The sequence below is a fragment of the Sinocyclocheilus grahami genome, unplaced genomic scaffold (assembly GCF_001515645.1).
Source record: "Sinocyclocheilus grahami isolate Dianchi unplaced genomic scaffold, SAMN03320097.WGS_v1.1 scaffold408.1, whole genome shotgun sequence".
Lineage (NCBI taxonomy): Eukaryota > Metazoa > Chordata > Actinopteri > Cypriniformes > Cyprinidae > Sinocyclocheilus > Sinocyclocheilus grahami.
This window is the reverse complement of record NW_015505587.1, coordinates 659,406-675,863: the sequence shown is the minus strand read 5'-3', so window position 1 is coordinate 675,863 and position 16,458 is coordinate 659,406. Positions and strand designations below refer to the sequence as shown.

Genomic DNA, 16,458 nt, shown 5'->3' with positions numbered 1-16,458 from the left:
AATTGAAGTAGAAATATTATTATGTAACTGTAACTTTATTATTGTAAAAACTTCATTACTTTTAACCTTCAATATTTAAGTAATTTAGTACTGCTTTGTGATATCACAAAACCCGGAAAACAAACGCTGTAGTCCAAACGAGCCGTTCGTTGTAGTTCTTGAAAAGGTATTTTTTTAAACGAAATATCTGGACTTTTGGAGATTTGTAAGTTTGAAGATCTTTTTTATGCCCAAACATACACACTACACACTGACTAAAATTCAAAAAGTCAAAAAGCATAATAGGACCCCTTTAACGTATGTTTTCTCTTTCAAGTGAACTACTTCATGGCAGAGATTCTTTCAAATCATATGTACAGTATGTTTCTGGTTTTAGAAATTGCCTAAATCAAGTTTTTTGGAAAAACTCTCTTTTGGAAAACCATTTCACATTGGAAGCAAAACAATAATGTTTCCGTAGGCAGCTCACACAGTTTTAAAAAATATCAAGCATTTGTTATTGTCTAGAATGATTTTATATCCAGACAAACAATACTCTTTGTGAACACAACTGTCAATCAGTTTGAAGCTCAGCTGCCATATGTGATCTCTGGGTGTATCTTTTTCCTGCTTCAGCAAGGGACCCTCTATCTGCCTGTCGTGTATGTGTGTGATCTATCCAAAGCTGACAGTGACTTGTTGTTATATTGGATGGGGTAGTAGTGACAGCGGCTGTTAGCATTGGGGATCACAACTGCGAGACCCACACCATAATCTCACCTGTTTGTTGTCCTCCTCCTCCTGAGCCTTGCAAAACTCCTGTTCGATAGAGCAATCCAGCTCGCTGAAGAGACCCACCTCCTCGCAGTTCTTCAAAAAGCGCGTTGGGGTTGGGGTCTGGTCTAGAAACATTCAAGGAAAAAAATACATAAAAATTTAGCAGGGCACTTTAGTTTAACTGTTTACAATGACATTGAAGGTCTAATAGGTTTGAATATCGAGGAAAAATGTTATTATTCACACTTATTATTTCTTATCTTTTATTATTAATTCTATATCAAAAATAAGCATAACTACGGTGGCCGAGAAGTGCAAAACAAAACACAAATCTGAAAACAAAATAACAAATTACAAACGCAAATGCAAGTGTAAAAAACTAAATATAAATTCAGAAAACACAACAACAATTCAGAAAACATTATAACAAGTCAGAAAACACAACGACAAATCCGAAAACAAATTAACAAGTCAGAAAACACAACGACAAATCAGACAAACCGGAAGAGGTAGGTATAGTTTGAGACAGCGCCATTGGTTTGGGATTACTCACCGCTGACTGGACGAGACATCTGTCAATCAACTTATACAGGGAAGAACCAGCCGAAGAACAGCCGAGTCGTGGTAGAAAGTTCGGCGATGGTATTAAAGTAGCTCAGTTTAAATGTATTGTATGAATTGCCCTTACTATGGAATAAAAAATACGGAGTGTATATTTACATTTAGTTAAAAGTGGCTAAAGAGCATCAGCTCCAGTGGTGCAGGTGGTTAAGTGCTTGACATCGGCTTTCTGACACGATCGACCTGGGTTTGATACCGCCTTTCGGTGAACTTTTTTTTCTCCCTTTTCAAATCTCGTATTAGCAAATAGCAGTAGTTTTAGCAATATGCTATTTACTCTAAGTGCAAATACCTATTTACACTATGTTAAAATAGCAGGATTTCTACTATCAAGTATACTACTTGTTGCAAATAGTGGCAATTATCTGCACTTCAGTATTGTAGTACATTATAAAACAGTATGCAATAATAACACATTGAGTGTAAATTTAAATTTTAATTATTAAATGGATGCCACTTTTGATTATTTCCTTAATTGTTATTGAAAATAAATGCCTTTACGATGTGATACGAGATTTGAAAAGGGAGGGAAAAAAAGTTTGGCAAAAGGCAGGCTCAAACCCGGGTCGATCACGTCGAAAAGCCAATGTCAAGCACTTAACCATCTGTGCCACTGGAGCTGATGTTTTCCAGCCACTTTTAACTAAATGTAAATATACACTCCGTATTTTTTATTCCATAGTAAGGGCAATACATTTAAACTGAGCTACTTTAATACCACCTCCGAACTTTCTACCACAACTGCTGTTCTTCGGCTGGTTCTTCCTTTATACGTTGATTGACAGATGTCTCGTCCAGTCAGCGGTGAGTAATCCCAAACCAATGGTGCTGTCTCAAACTATACCTACCTCTTCCGGTTTGTCTGATTTGTCGTTGTGTTTTCTGACTTGTTATTTTGTTTTCGAATTTGTCATTGTGTTTTCTGACTTGTTATAATGTTTTCTGAATTGTTATTTTGTTTTTTAGACTTGCATTTGCGTTTGTAATTTGTTATTTTGTTTTCAGAATTGTGATTTGCTTTGCACTTCTCGGCCACCGTACATAAGCCTTTTTTTAATATTATAAACATTTGACTTTTGTCACCAAATCAAAGTCATGTGGTGAAACCAATGTGCAGAAACCCGCAGGGGGGAAAATAAAACAGGAAGGGATACCACAGAAAAAAATTAGAAATACATTTTAAATATATATTTCTTAATGTTTTTAAAATATAATTATTCAAAATAATTTTTTATAATCTATCACATTCTATTTTTACCCAAATTTGAAATTACATTTTAAATGTATTACGGTCAGTTATTGTCAGTTCTGCATGAACAAAATTCTGAATGTGGGCACCCTGACAACGACTCTGCATCTCAAAGTTCAAAACAAGTTTGCGATTAATTCCCTATGCAAATTGAACCCAACCCAAACAGCTAAATAAAAGTTTCTGGCGGGACCACGTGATCCGTGGCACTAGGATGCATTTCTAGCTTCATGCCGTGTCTCTCTCCGCTCAGGCCGTGTCCTTTTCATTATTTACTCTTGTCAGAGTGGCAGATCAGATTTCTGGGATCAGGGACCGGATTCTTAAGAAATTTCTTAAGAAATATTCCACTAAGTATGAAAGAATGTTCTTCATTCTTTGACAATTCTTGAAAAATTCTTAAGAAGTTATCATTAATGTTTTTAAGAACATCTTTTTTTTTCTTAAGAAGAAAATGACAGTTACAAAATATTCTTAACTTTTTTCTTAAGTTAAAAAATAATAAGATAATGGCAGTTAAGAAAACTTTTTTTCTTAAGAATGTTTTGTGAATCCGGCCCCAGCTCTGGGTTTCTCACTCGCTCCGTATTCTTTTACACGCAGGCCCTTCTTTCAGTAACTCGCTCGCTAACAAAGGTGCACATGCGTTCCTTCACTCACTACCTCTCGTTTGCTCAGCCTCTTTCCCTCAAACACACTCCACAGAGAAATCACACACACATCTCTTATTGAGCTTGTGGTGGGATGATCATTTGTAGCCGCTACTGGAACCACAAAGTAACTCATTATCATGTACTTTATCAAACCCACAATGAATATTACAGTCTAGACTGAACCGCACATCCAGGACTAGTAGAATCCCGTCAAGGGTTTGATTTCAGGATCCCTGATCTGTGTTAATGTGTACAGTATCTTGACAGAAGAGGATGAATTATAAAGATATATTTAAATACAAATACTCTTGCATCTTATTCATAACAAATAAGAGTGTCCAGAATAAAGATCAAAACTAGTTTAAAAAATGCATGTGCTTTTTTATTCATGGCTTCATATGGTTATAATTATTCATAATTATTTATAATTTAATTATATAATAAATTATATAATTATATAATAAAAACAAGAGGCACATCTTAAATATCTATGTATAGGACTTGCATCGTCATTTTGCAAGTGTTCAACTGCAATCTATTTGTTCAGACAGTGTAGTCAATATCACAACAACAAAATACTTTGTTATTTTGGAAAGAGAGGACAGAAAACTAAACATTTTGATCATCAAATCGATCATTATGGTATATTAAAAAACATTAATGATTACTGTATTTTACATATTCATAAATATGCTTTGAGTCTTAAACTGCTTATTAGTGTCCTTATTGGTAATAGATAGATAGATAGAATTTATTTATTTAGATTAAATACATAATAATAAACTAGACAAAAACACTGTTTTGTTTTGTTTTGTTTCGTTTTGTTTTGTTTGCATGGATTTCATGTGTTTTTCATGCAGATACACCAAAAAAGGCTGCCTTTTTCAACCAAGCATGAGTACACAGCTTTGGTTAGTTAGTGTTCAATCTCTAAATATACACCTCTAGATATGCAATCCTCCACCTTTTCATCATAGTTGTTGAGGCTTATTTTCTTTTCTTCCCTGCACTGTTCCCCCTTCCTCTCGTCCCCTGAGAGGGCCAGCGGTCTAATTGATATGGAAATCATGGTCCGGGTTGATGACTGGGATTAGGGGAGTGAGGCAGAGCACAGCACAAATATTATTTTAGCCACATGGCTCTGCATTTAAAACTACACCTGGTTAATACACCTAATCAAAGACAGACGCTAAATGGAGACTAACACATGAGCTGTGTGTGTGTGTGTGTGTGTGTGTGTGTGTGTGTGTGTGTGGTCTGTCTCACCTGACAGCATGTTGTCATTTTTGATGGAGGGGAATTTGAGGGTCATCTCATGCTTGTGCCGATGAATCATTAGATGATCCTCCGTAGGGAATCTCTAGAGAACATGGAAACAACTGGTTGCGATTTAATAACTCGAAGCTCACATAAAAAAAGCAGAGGTTTGTTTTCTTTCCATTTTGTGTTCTTGAAAAGCAGTCTTACAATTAGTGACTCTATCAAGCAATCTTATACTTACCAATGAATACAACAGGACTGAGCCTTAGGCATAAACTGTCTGTCTGAATAGATTACAAGAACACCTTTCTGATTGAAAATACCTTCTCATTACGGTAATTACATAATCTTAATTGATGTTTAAGAGCACCTGACAGGAATGCTGTATCTGTAAATGGTCCACATGAACCAGCCTGCTCAAACAGATTGTGACAGGCCTAGTCTAATTGTGCAGCGGTTCAAAACAGGTGGATTGTGATCTGAAAATGGGCCGCAGGTGTGTTCTGATTACGGAAAGAAGGGAAAAAAAATATATGCTATATGCAAATTTAAAGAATAAAGATAATTTATAGAACAGAGGAGAGAAAAATAAATATACCTTTAAAAAGGCAGGAAAGCAATAACTATATCTTTGGTTGGTGATAACAAATCAGTGACAACAATCAAAATCAGTATTTTGCAGTATATATATATATTTATTTATTTATTTTGTTGGTCATTTTGTGTATTTGTCATATCAGTATTTGCACATGTTGACGAACCTTTGCAGTCCATGGTAATATTAATCAATTTAAAAGTATGATTTTGATTACTTTTTTTTTTTTTTATCTTTGTATGATAACCAATATTGTTTATTATATTGGGTGACCATTATAAAATCTGGATCCTCAAGCAAAACCAGTTGTTTTAGTATAATTAAGATACTATTATAGGTTTCCTTTATATTTTGAATGTTTTATTTTTATATTTTCTGTTTTCACTCTAATTTGAGCTATTTTTTGTCATTTTGCTGTGTTTTGACTTTTATTAAATATGTCTGTATAGCTTTTATTATTTTTTATTTCACTTTTATTTTTTAGTTATTTTACGAAGTTAAACTAAGTGAAAATGAAAAATGTTGCCTCCGCTAAAGTTTGTTTTATTTCAAGTAACGAGGGTTTTTTATGGTTTTAGTTTTTGTTATTTTAATACATAAAGTCAAACTAGATGTTGCCTTGGTCTCTAACTGAAATAAAATAAGTTTTTTTTTTTTTTACCTCATCCAAAGAAATACCAAGCCAAGAATCTTATATCAAGACATCCAGTTGATGACATTTGCCTCAACAAGATACCAACAAGATACCATTTCACTGTTGTTGTCTGTGGTGCAGTTTCACATTAATAAAGAGCTTTCTCGAGTTACAGGACCATTCGTCTTTGCTATTGTCTTTTCAGACTCACCTGAGAGCAGCCCAGGGCGCTGCACACGAATGGCCTTTCCTGCTCGGAGTTCATCACTGTCACTGGCTCCTCATATACCTGAACACAAAGCAAAGGAGAGAAATTCAAATCAGGGGGTGCCTCCAGGACGCTCACATTATGTCACCAATATATGGTGTGCCAGTGATAACCAACTCTGTGGTTCCCAAAGAGGCTTTGACAGAATCTCAGTGAGGATTCGGTGTCCTATGCCCTGGGAGAGGGCATTCAAAGTTGTAAAGGTTTAGTCTAAACTCTAGGAGGGAAGCTTAAGAGCCTAAAACTGACCCCTAAAGTGTCACCTGCTCCTTCGTCGCCATGGAGCCGTCGCTGACCGCAGGGTAAGATGTAAACTATACTCTCTGTGTTGTGCACGCAAGTCTGTGGCTAACCCAGACACATGGCACCGAGGTCAACGTATCAATGAACTGCCAGTCATTAGCAACTCTTTTGACACCTAAACTGTCCTTTTAATACCTCGCCAGCCATGACTTTAGCAGCTCTTCTTAGGTGAGTCAGTGACAAATAAGAACATCCAAGATAAAGAACAGGAAACGTGTTATAAAAGAAAACTATTATAAAATCTAACAAAAGTTAAAATTATAAACTTTCAAAATCTCATGTAGTGTAAGCACCAAGTAAAACACCTTCAGTGTACGTATCTTAATCATAATTATAATAATAATAATTTAAAAAAATGTAATCTATTTTTCAAGTAAAAGTTTTTTTTTTTTTTATATTAATTATCAATTTATAATGACCTATATTACGATATAATTTATCTTTATGATAAAATTTACTATAATATAACATAATTATTCTTCATGATATAATTTTCTGTATTATATTTTATTTTCCTACATGTTGGTCGCACCACATGACTTAGTGAACTAACTTTATTTTTAATATTTATTGTATTTATTTTGTATTATTGTATTCAACAAAACTGTTTTTTGAGAAATAATAATGAAAGCTACACAATAAAATTTTCTTCATCCTTTTATTGAAATATCCTAATATTTCTTCATTATATATATACTGTATATATATAGATAGTTGTGTAACCTTGATATTATAACTTTTTTTTTTTTTTTTACTTAATTAAATATATTACTATAATAACTGACCCAGGTCAGTTTTAAAATAAATTGGTAATGGTGAAATATAGTTGCCCCATTTGCCCCTGTGCAATAATGTGTGGTAACACTAACAGTGTGACAAATTATGTTGAGGGGAATAAAGGGTAAAAATACCATAACAAAACTCTGAACTATTTCAAGTGTCCATTTAACAAGAGGTGATTACATTTCAATGACAAATCTCTCTCTCCGTTACAGCTCACCATGAGTGCTGGAATCACTTCCTCAGTGCCATGATGCTGCTAAATGCCATGGATGACAGACTGACAATGGAATGGTATGCCAGCCATTCAGCTTCACGCACATGCAGTGTAATCGGGCCGCTCTTCTGATGCTGATGGGTTTGCCATCGGTTTTCTTACGTGGGCCCATGCGGAGCCCTCTACTACTGTCGCCATGGGGATTAGAGTGCGATTCAGTGGAATATATCAGGCGCCAATTTTGCTTCAGTCTCAAGAGCAGCTCATTCTATTCAACTACTGATGATCTATAGGGTGCCTGGGTGCGTGATTCTGACTGTACGTCCCTCTTTCCACCCCTGCATTCTTAAAATAAATCTATGAGAATGTAAAAAGTAGGCCAAGATAGACGCTATGGCTTTTTTTTTTTTTTGCTTTGGATCATTGGAATTCTGTGTGTTTGATTTAAATAGGGTAAAATGTGTAAACTGCAGTGTTGGGAGTAACGCATTACAAGGAACGTGAGTTACGTAATCAGATTACTTTCTTCAAGTAATTAGTAAAGTAATACATTCAGGGCCGTCCTTAGGGGGGTGCAACTGGTGCGGTCGCACCGGGCCCCGAGGGGAACGAGGTGTAAGAACCAAGTGTAAGAACCAAGTAAAACCCCTTCAGTGTACGTATCTTAATCATAATTAAAATATATATATTTTATAAAAATATTATTTTAAAGTAAAAGTTTTTATTTAATTTTTTAAAAACATTAATTATCAATTTATAATTACCTATATTAAGATATAATTTATCTTTATCATACAATTTACTATAATATAACTTGTCTTTTCGATATAATTTACTATATTATGATATAATTTATCTTCATGATATAATTTTGTGTATTATATTTTATTTTCCTACATGTTGGTCGCACCACATGACTTAGTGGACTAACTTTATTTTTAATATTTATTTTATTTATTTTGTATTATTGCATTCAACAAAACAGTTTTCTGAGAAATAATAATGAAAGCTACACAATTAAATGTTCTTCATACTTTTATTGAGAATTTTTCTTCATTATAAATATATAATATTATATATATATAATAATAATAGATAGTTGTGTAACCTTGATATTTTAACAATTTTTTTTTTTACATAATTAAATATATTACTATAATAACTGAATATAATTGCAACCCCCCTCCCCGGAACGCGAATGGACCGAGGGTGAATACATTACTTTATAATTTACAAGAAAATATCTGATTTACTTTTTCAAATAATGCCAGTTTTCCTGTTTATTGACTGACAGCTCTCCTGTCCCCATGTTGAGAGAAATCGGGAGTAAGTGCAGAGGCGTGTCAAAATAATGATTATTATAGTTCTAGACTAAATGTGAACATGCATTTTACTCATCTCACTTACACAAAAACAGATTCAGTATTCCTCAAAATGAGTAAAAATAATGAAATGAGGCATATCTGCAATAATTTTAAATGTTAACACAAATCCTTTATGTATTTAATCCCATTTTATTAACCGGTGTCTTTGCTGCTAACCTTCAATGATCCAATTCATCCATACTGATAAGCATATTGACTTTAGATAAACAATATTTGTGTTTAATTTTTTTTAAATTGCTTAAGTGTGTTGAACTTTCTTTTCCTGCGTCTTTTTCTTCATGCAATCCAGAATGGCAGTACAGCTGAAAGGTTTGTTTGAGCTGCACCCTCTTACTTTACAGACGTGAATTTACATTTCCTTCAGCCAGGCTTATTAATTTCACTTTTGGTGTGAAAAACCTTTTACATTTGCCAAAAATATAACCTTTTATATAAAAACAAACAAGCAAGCCCAGCCCAGATGAGAAAAAGTAATGCAAAAGTAAAGTAATGCTTTACTTTTCATAAACAGTAACTAAGAAATGCAATTAGTTACTTTTTTATAGAGTAACGCAATATTGTAATCCATTACTTTTGAAAGTAACTGTCACGAATTCGGTTCATGGACTTCCGTTTATTCACCACCAGATGTCACACTTTCCATTACATTGACTCTCGCACTACACAAACTGTTGCATAGCACCCCGGACTACATTTCCCATCATTCTTTGCACAATTTGCACACTGCCCTGATTGCACTCATTGCACACAGCTGTTTCTAATTACCTCATTCACTATATAACACCCACTCTATCCACCTTTCTCTGCTGAGTATTGTTTAGCCTGTACCCCTTTCCGAGTCTCCGTGTTTTCCTTGTTTTGCCTTGCCTGTTTTTGCGGTTTCTGATCTTTGCCTGTTTTCTTGGATTTCTCCCTCTTGTCTCGCCCCTGTGATTCTGTCTGCTGATCGGTGACCTACGCTAGCCCTGTGACTATTCTTGTGTTTTGCCCGCCTTATACCTGTTTGCCAGTGTTTTGACCCTGCCTGTTTACCACGTCTCTTAAATAAAGTCTGCAGATGGATCCACGTGTCTCACGTCTTGTCAGCCCCGTTACAGTAACTTTCCCAAACATTGAAAGCGGAACTACATTAAACCATTTTTGGTAGCTAAAAGCATTGGCAAATTGACCAAATTATTCAATATGTGGACACAGACTCTGTGTGGTCTTATTATAAGATGGCAACAAATGCTTATGATTATTTTATCGCAACAGTGAAAACACTGTTGTAGAATTTGGCTGTACGTCGTGCATCAAAGGTGATCATAAACTTTACCAATGTTTCTAACACCTGTTTAGGGAATTTTACAGCACCCTTATGTAAGTTTTGTGCGAAAGAGTAACAGTATTATGGTCTACAGCAGCCTAATGAGACACAGCTGTAATAGTCCATGACAGCCGGAGTCGAGTCCCCTTCATATACAGCAGCAAAACAGACTCATGACTGTGGCTACATATTGACACACTGCTTAGACAGCTAACAAACACTTTCCAACTGCGTGAAAAATAAACATATTCGAAACTTTGAATGATGAAAACATGAAGAGTATGAATTCAAATGCTTCAGCCTTGGATATGCATGAGCCCCGCTGTGTGAATGCTTTCATACACAATTTGCATGTGCTTTTTTTTCCCTGCCCGATTGGTCTAGTCAACTGTTTCCTCCCATGCAGTCAAAACATGCAGATTTGCTTTTATGTTAACCAGACATCTTTTTACTTACAGTCCGGCCTTGGCGGCTTCTAACACACAGCCCTCGGGGACACACTATCTGGATAGGGTGTTTCTGTAAGCGAACTGACTTCAAGAACACGTCTGCTAAATGACAAGTCACTAACACTCGTTTTTTTCTGTTTTCTGTCTTTCTCTCTCTGTCACTCGCTTATCAGTTCTCAGAAAGTTGTGTCTCCATCCACTAGTCTTTACCGTAACTATCTTATTCTGCTCTCACTTTTTTCTCTGTCTTGATTAATTCTTCCAATTGTTAATTGCTATTTCAAAAAGGTCATTTTGGATGTTCAGTGTTTAACGTTGCAAGTTCCTCTGTCATTGGATAAGATTGGCCACTTTTGCCAGCACTAATTTTCGGTAAACTAAAGAGACAGTTCAGCTAAAATCAAAATGCTGTCATAATTTATTCATCCCACGTTGCTACAAACCTGTATCACTATTTAATCTTACAGAACACAAAAGAAGGTATTTTGAAGAATCTTGGTAACCAAATGATTAAATAAATAAATAAACTAAGACTTTTCCGAAAATATCTTTGTTTATGTTCCATAAAAGTCCATATGGATTTGGAACAAAATGAGGGTGAGTTAATGACAGAATAACAGAAAATTAATTTTGGGTTTAAGCAAATAAAAGAGAACATTTTATTTTCGTAATGAGACATATTTCTTAGTGCAATAGGATATTCAACAATTTGGAAATGTAGGACGGGACTTGATTTTATCTATCAGGAATTGATGAGATGTGATGTTTCTATTTAGAACTCTTCAATCAACAGAAAAAGGAAAGATGTTTCAGAGGTGGAGTATGTAATTATATTTTGATGAAAGATTACCAATACCAAACTTTTCTTCTTTGGAATCAGGTGCACCGATGAATCATTCAAAACGATAAGCAAAAATGTGTTTTAAAAAAGTAAATACGGTCAGTGTAGATTTCATGTTGACTTTAACACTTCACCTTAATAGAGAGGAACATGTTGTTGTGTCCCTATCTACCCTTAAACTTTACAAACTTCTCTTCGTATCAGTCAAGATTTGAAAATATATTGTAATTTGTGTGTCCCTGCATTGTCAGACAGACCTAAGATATGCCGTCTTTTGATATCACATCTGGCCAGATTCCAAAACCAACAGTGCAACACAATCAGGCCCCTGCAGCAATATTTCACATTCACACTATGTAAGTTCTCCAACATGCGAAATCCGTACTACAAAGACTGTCATCAAATCTGTTAATTTAAACATACGATTATGCACTTCATTCATTTTCATGAAAAACATTACCGTATCATTTCCACCCTCAAGCAAGTCTTTTAGCCACCTAAACTGCTCAATATCCCCATATGACACGAGGCCAGGTGTGAGATGTTTGCTCACCGGTGGTCATACACTGCTTGGCTTTTATTTCACCGGTGTTTTCATTTAACACAGGAAATTTCGTTACACTTCAAATTTAGAATGGTCCGATGTGGCAGCCGAGGAGGATTAGGGGGCCGGAGTACAGTTTCACAGGGAACCGGTGAGGAACTTTCTCCTCTGGTACACATTTGAATTCAAACAGTATGGTGCACAGACCGAGGGGAGGAGGAGAGTGGTGAAAGTTACAGCAAGCACAAACTTGCGCTGCAATTCAAATCCAACCTCCCCCCGTCCTCTGAAGGCCTTCGGCAGCAAAGGTTCAAGGTAGGATCAGCACAGGGCCCGGGGCAAGGAATAAGGAGCATACAGACAATGCAAAGGATGCCATAAACCTCTCATAATTGAACAGACGAAGGGGCCCCAACAATAGCAACCTTCAATCACTATCAGTCATCACATCTCCACAAACATAAACTTACAGAGACCTAGAGAACTTCAGGCTGACTTTTATATCGGAGGTACAAACATTTGAAATATGAACGTATCGGAATGTTGTTGTTGCTCGGTGAGCAAAAGCGACGGAAAAATAAAAACAGTAACACCTTAAACCGTGTGAGATTAAAATTAAAAACGTTTTCACTGCTATGTTAGAATACACCAAGTATTTAACAGTAATTTGCACTCAAAATTTAAAAAACTTTTTTTTAAACACAAGGAGGAAAACCTGCATACACTACATCTTTGTTTTTGTTCTTTAATACTCAGTAAACCGGATTAATTAAACCAGAGATCAAAGGAATCTTTATTGTGGTCATATAAAAAAAAAAATTCCAATACCAGTCACTCAATTTCACTAGATATTGTCTTGTTTCAGGTGATAATGTGGTATATTTCACAGATAATTATAATAACTGTGTTTTTTTTTTTAAACAAGCTATAAACTGAATATCCAGTTATTCGCTCTCTCTTAAAAAAATTTGCACAATTCGTATAACATTCTTTCTTACATGGGACACAAATGGAGATGTGTAGACAGAATTCTATGGACTGACAGATTCAGTAACCATTCACTTTCACTGATTTTTTTCCCCATATAATGAAAGTGACTGGAGCTGTCATTCTGACTAATATCTCGTTCTGTGTTCCACAGAAACTAAAACAGGTTCGTATCAACATGAAAGTGAGAAATGATGAATTATTTTCATTTTTAGGTGAACTACTCCCTTAATCTTCATCCTAGAAGCAATGAGATAGATAGGTTCATATTTTAATTTTCCTCCCTGCATGAAGCTAAAGTTTATCTGTAAATATAACGCTTACTTTTTATAATTAATACAGGCCTACATTTTTTTCTGTACTTTTCTACAAACAAACATTTATTTGTGTTGTAAAAAAAAAAAAAGAAAAAAGAACCCAGACAAACCTCGTGTCAGTGGATTCAAATCTTTTAAGCCTTTAGGCTTTTCGAAAAGAGTTTGCCTCTTCAGCTGAAAGCCTCGATATCTCGACGGTTAATCAAACAGTCTGACTGGCCTGCATTATGACGTCATGCTTCGATACGTTGCTTTCATGTAACAATGTTACAAAATAAAATGTGAGATTCAGTGCGAAGAGTCATACAGCCATGCTTGTATCATAAAGCAGCGGGCTGGACTGGACTGGAACCCCTCTGACAGTCGCGATAGCTCTTGTTCGAGACGGGATAATAACGGTGCACGAGTATTCAGAGACAAGCGAAGATCCTCAGTTTCTGCATTTGATGAATTAAACAAAACAGGTTCAACGCTACAAACTAATTGTCCCGGACCGCTTTAGAGGAACAATGCAGAACACTTGTCACAGCGCGAACGGGACACAACACACACGCGCTGTGGCAAGCCATTTTAATATTTATTATTCCTTTTAAAGGGGTCATATGACGTTGCTAAAAAGAACATTATTTGGTTTAAGGTTAAAAAAACACATTATTTTCCACATACTGTACATTATTGTTGCTCCTCTATGCCCCGCCTTTCTGAAACGCATACATTTTTACAAAGCTCATCGGTCTGAAAAGCAAGGTGTGCTCTGATTGGCCAGCTATCCAGTACGTTATGATTGGCCGAATACCTCAAGCGTGTGACGGAAATGTGACGCCCCTTACCATACTGTGATGCCGTGTCCCGGCACGACGAGACAAAACCAATAAAACCCATTACAAACGAGGCATTTGTTGCATCCAGTTGGGACATAATTACTGATTATAATGACTTATGCTGTCTTTTTACGTGTTGTGTTGCGTATCGTGCAGCGTAAACATAAAACCATGTCTGCATTTGTGAAACGACAAACAACTACTGCTACTGCTCAAAACTCGCGTTTGAATCATCAGTGGCAAATTCTTTAATTAAATATGAAAACGTACTTACAGTCTGTGAGTCATAACAGCCGGCATTGTAGTCTACTCTCCCAGGATCAGGAAACAGTCCTCCGTCAAATGCGCTGCACACATCTGAATATTTTGGGTTGAACTGTTCTGGAACAGTGTTGTAAATACAACTTAACCACTGATTTCTAGTCGTGTCCTCTTTTGGAAGACCAAACAAAGTAGTTTCGCTTTCACAGCAAAACACACACGACATGGCGGCGGCGGCAGCAACAATACTACAGCGAGAATAAAAGGTACGCCTTCTTTCTTTGCATGAACATTTGAGCGGTGTTATGCAAATCTTCCCACACAGTGACGTAGACATGTGGGGGGCGTATTTAAACGAGGCGTTTTAGGAAGGTGTGGACGTGTCTTAACTTTCATAAAGAATATCTCTTTGGGTTTGAAACTTTAGTCTTTGCAACTTTAGGGATCTTATCTATGCACGAACAGCTTATAACACTCCAAAGAGAAAGGAAAACTTGAAATTGCATCATATGACCCCTTTAACATTTCTTATTTCTACTGTTAAGTAGTCCAATAGAACCAGGTATCTTTTTCAATTAGTGACTAATACACATTCATTACTTATTCGATTAACTATTCCATTGTTACTGGAGTCAAATTGCATTTTCGACACTGGATTCGATTTGAATCTGGTTTAGACATCATAGATATCCATATTATGTTGGTGGAACCCATTTGAACTGTAAATATTACTGTTTCCAGTAACTAGCCTATTTATTTTTCATATTTGTAAGTTACCAATAACTATCTAAGAATAGCTACTCCTGCTATCTATTCCAGGTTTACTATATTTTGTCCTGAGTAGCCTACCTAGTTACAATACACTGTCTAGCACTGATCTTAATTGTTATTTTAGTAACATTTCTTACTGTATTTTTGTTCATATATGCACTGATGCGTTGTTTTAATTGCTACTTTATATACTTATAAGATAAAAAAAATACTAGTCTATAATGAATGTATTCAATTACTGATACTAGGGAAACTATAACAGATACTGTTTGAATAGTTACTAGTAACTAAAGTACACATAATGAATAGTTACTAGTGAAACATACTAGTATACAATAGGCTATATAGCATATAAAATATACTAGTCCCTACTTGATTTCTTACTAGTATTTAGAAATAAGTAGATACTGGTACCAAATGAGTTCGTTAAAGGAATAGGCTAAGTGCAAGCATGGCTTGCCACAAACATGCTCATACAAATACAAGCGAAGTAAAAAACTGTTGTAAGACACCGATCGTGTTTGACAGCTTCTTGCGCGCAAACCAATAACTCCGCGTAAAGTTTTGCGCCATGCAACAACATAAGTTTTGATATCAGAATCAAGAAGAAGAAGCGAGCTGTTTAACGCGACACGATCCCTTAACGCGCAATTTGGGTATTCAAAGCAAATTCAACGCGCAAAGCTGTTACATGCAAACATTCCCTGGAGATCCGAAAAGAATAAGTCATGATCAGTTTGTTTTCTGCATGGAACGTGAACGACTTAAATAGACGCGTTCAGACAGACTCTGTATAGGTACTTGAAATTTGTTTATGTGACTCTCCAACAACTTGTCACTTCTTCAGGCTCAAGAGAATGATTATTTCAATGGCACCGACTCGGCAAGTGCATGTGAATGCGAAGGAATTGATGTATCGGTATGGAAAACAACTCAAACAACTCACCGCAGAAGTCTGGAGAAGATGCGGCACACTTTCTGAAGGAACCACGTTGGACTGAGGAAAGATTACAATACGATCTATTTAGAGAAGCATTACATCACCCTTTGGTGACGTCACGTGGGATTCCTGAACTTCTAAATCATTGCGGTTCCTCGGAGGGGCGGGGCTTGAGGGGCAAAGAGGGTGAGCCGCTGGAGGATGATGATGTGATTTCCCTAACATCGTCTGATCCAGCGGCCAGTGTTCTGCTGGGTTTGGCCCAGGAAGAGCAGGAGATGTCTGAGTAGGGCGAAGAAGTTGAGGCTGAGCCCTCCCAATCTTCTTGCCCTGTGTATGATGAGCTACAGGAGGTTAGGGATCGCGCCACAGCGAGGCTTGACTTGCCGTGGAAGCGGGGCAGGGGGGGGGGGGGGCGGGGGGGGGGGCGGGACCAGTGGGTGTGGCGGCCGGACGGCAACACCAACACCAACCAACATCTGTCTGACTCCTTCAAGTTG

The 16,458-nt window shown here is 36.3% G+C and overlaps 1 protein-coding gene across 1 annotated transcript in view; it reads right to left on the bottom strand.

Moving 5' to 3' along the window:
- Nucleotides 1–16,047, bottom strand: part of LOC107550799 (cyclic AMP-responsive element-binding protein 5-like) — a 73,161-nt gene extending 57,114 nt beyond the window's left edge. The window contains exons 1-4 of the mRNA XM_016232174.1: nucleotides 15,965–16,047; nucleotides 5,980–6,057; nucleotides 4,546–4,639; nucleotides 760–881 (exon numbers count right to left, since the gene is read on the bottom strand). Of these exons, the coding sequence (XP_016087660.1) occupies nucleotides 760–881; nucleotides 4,546–4,639; nucleotides 5,980–6,033 (270 nt within the window). The 5' untranslated portion in view covers nucleotides 6,034–6,057; nucleotides 15,965–16,047. The remainder of the gene's footprint in view (nucleotides 1–759; nucleotides 882–4,545; nucleotides 4,640–5,979; nucleotides 6,058–15,964) is intronic.
- Nucleotides 16,048–16,458: the final 411 nt, after the last annotated feature.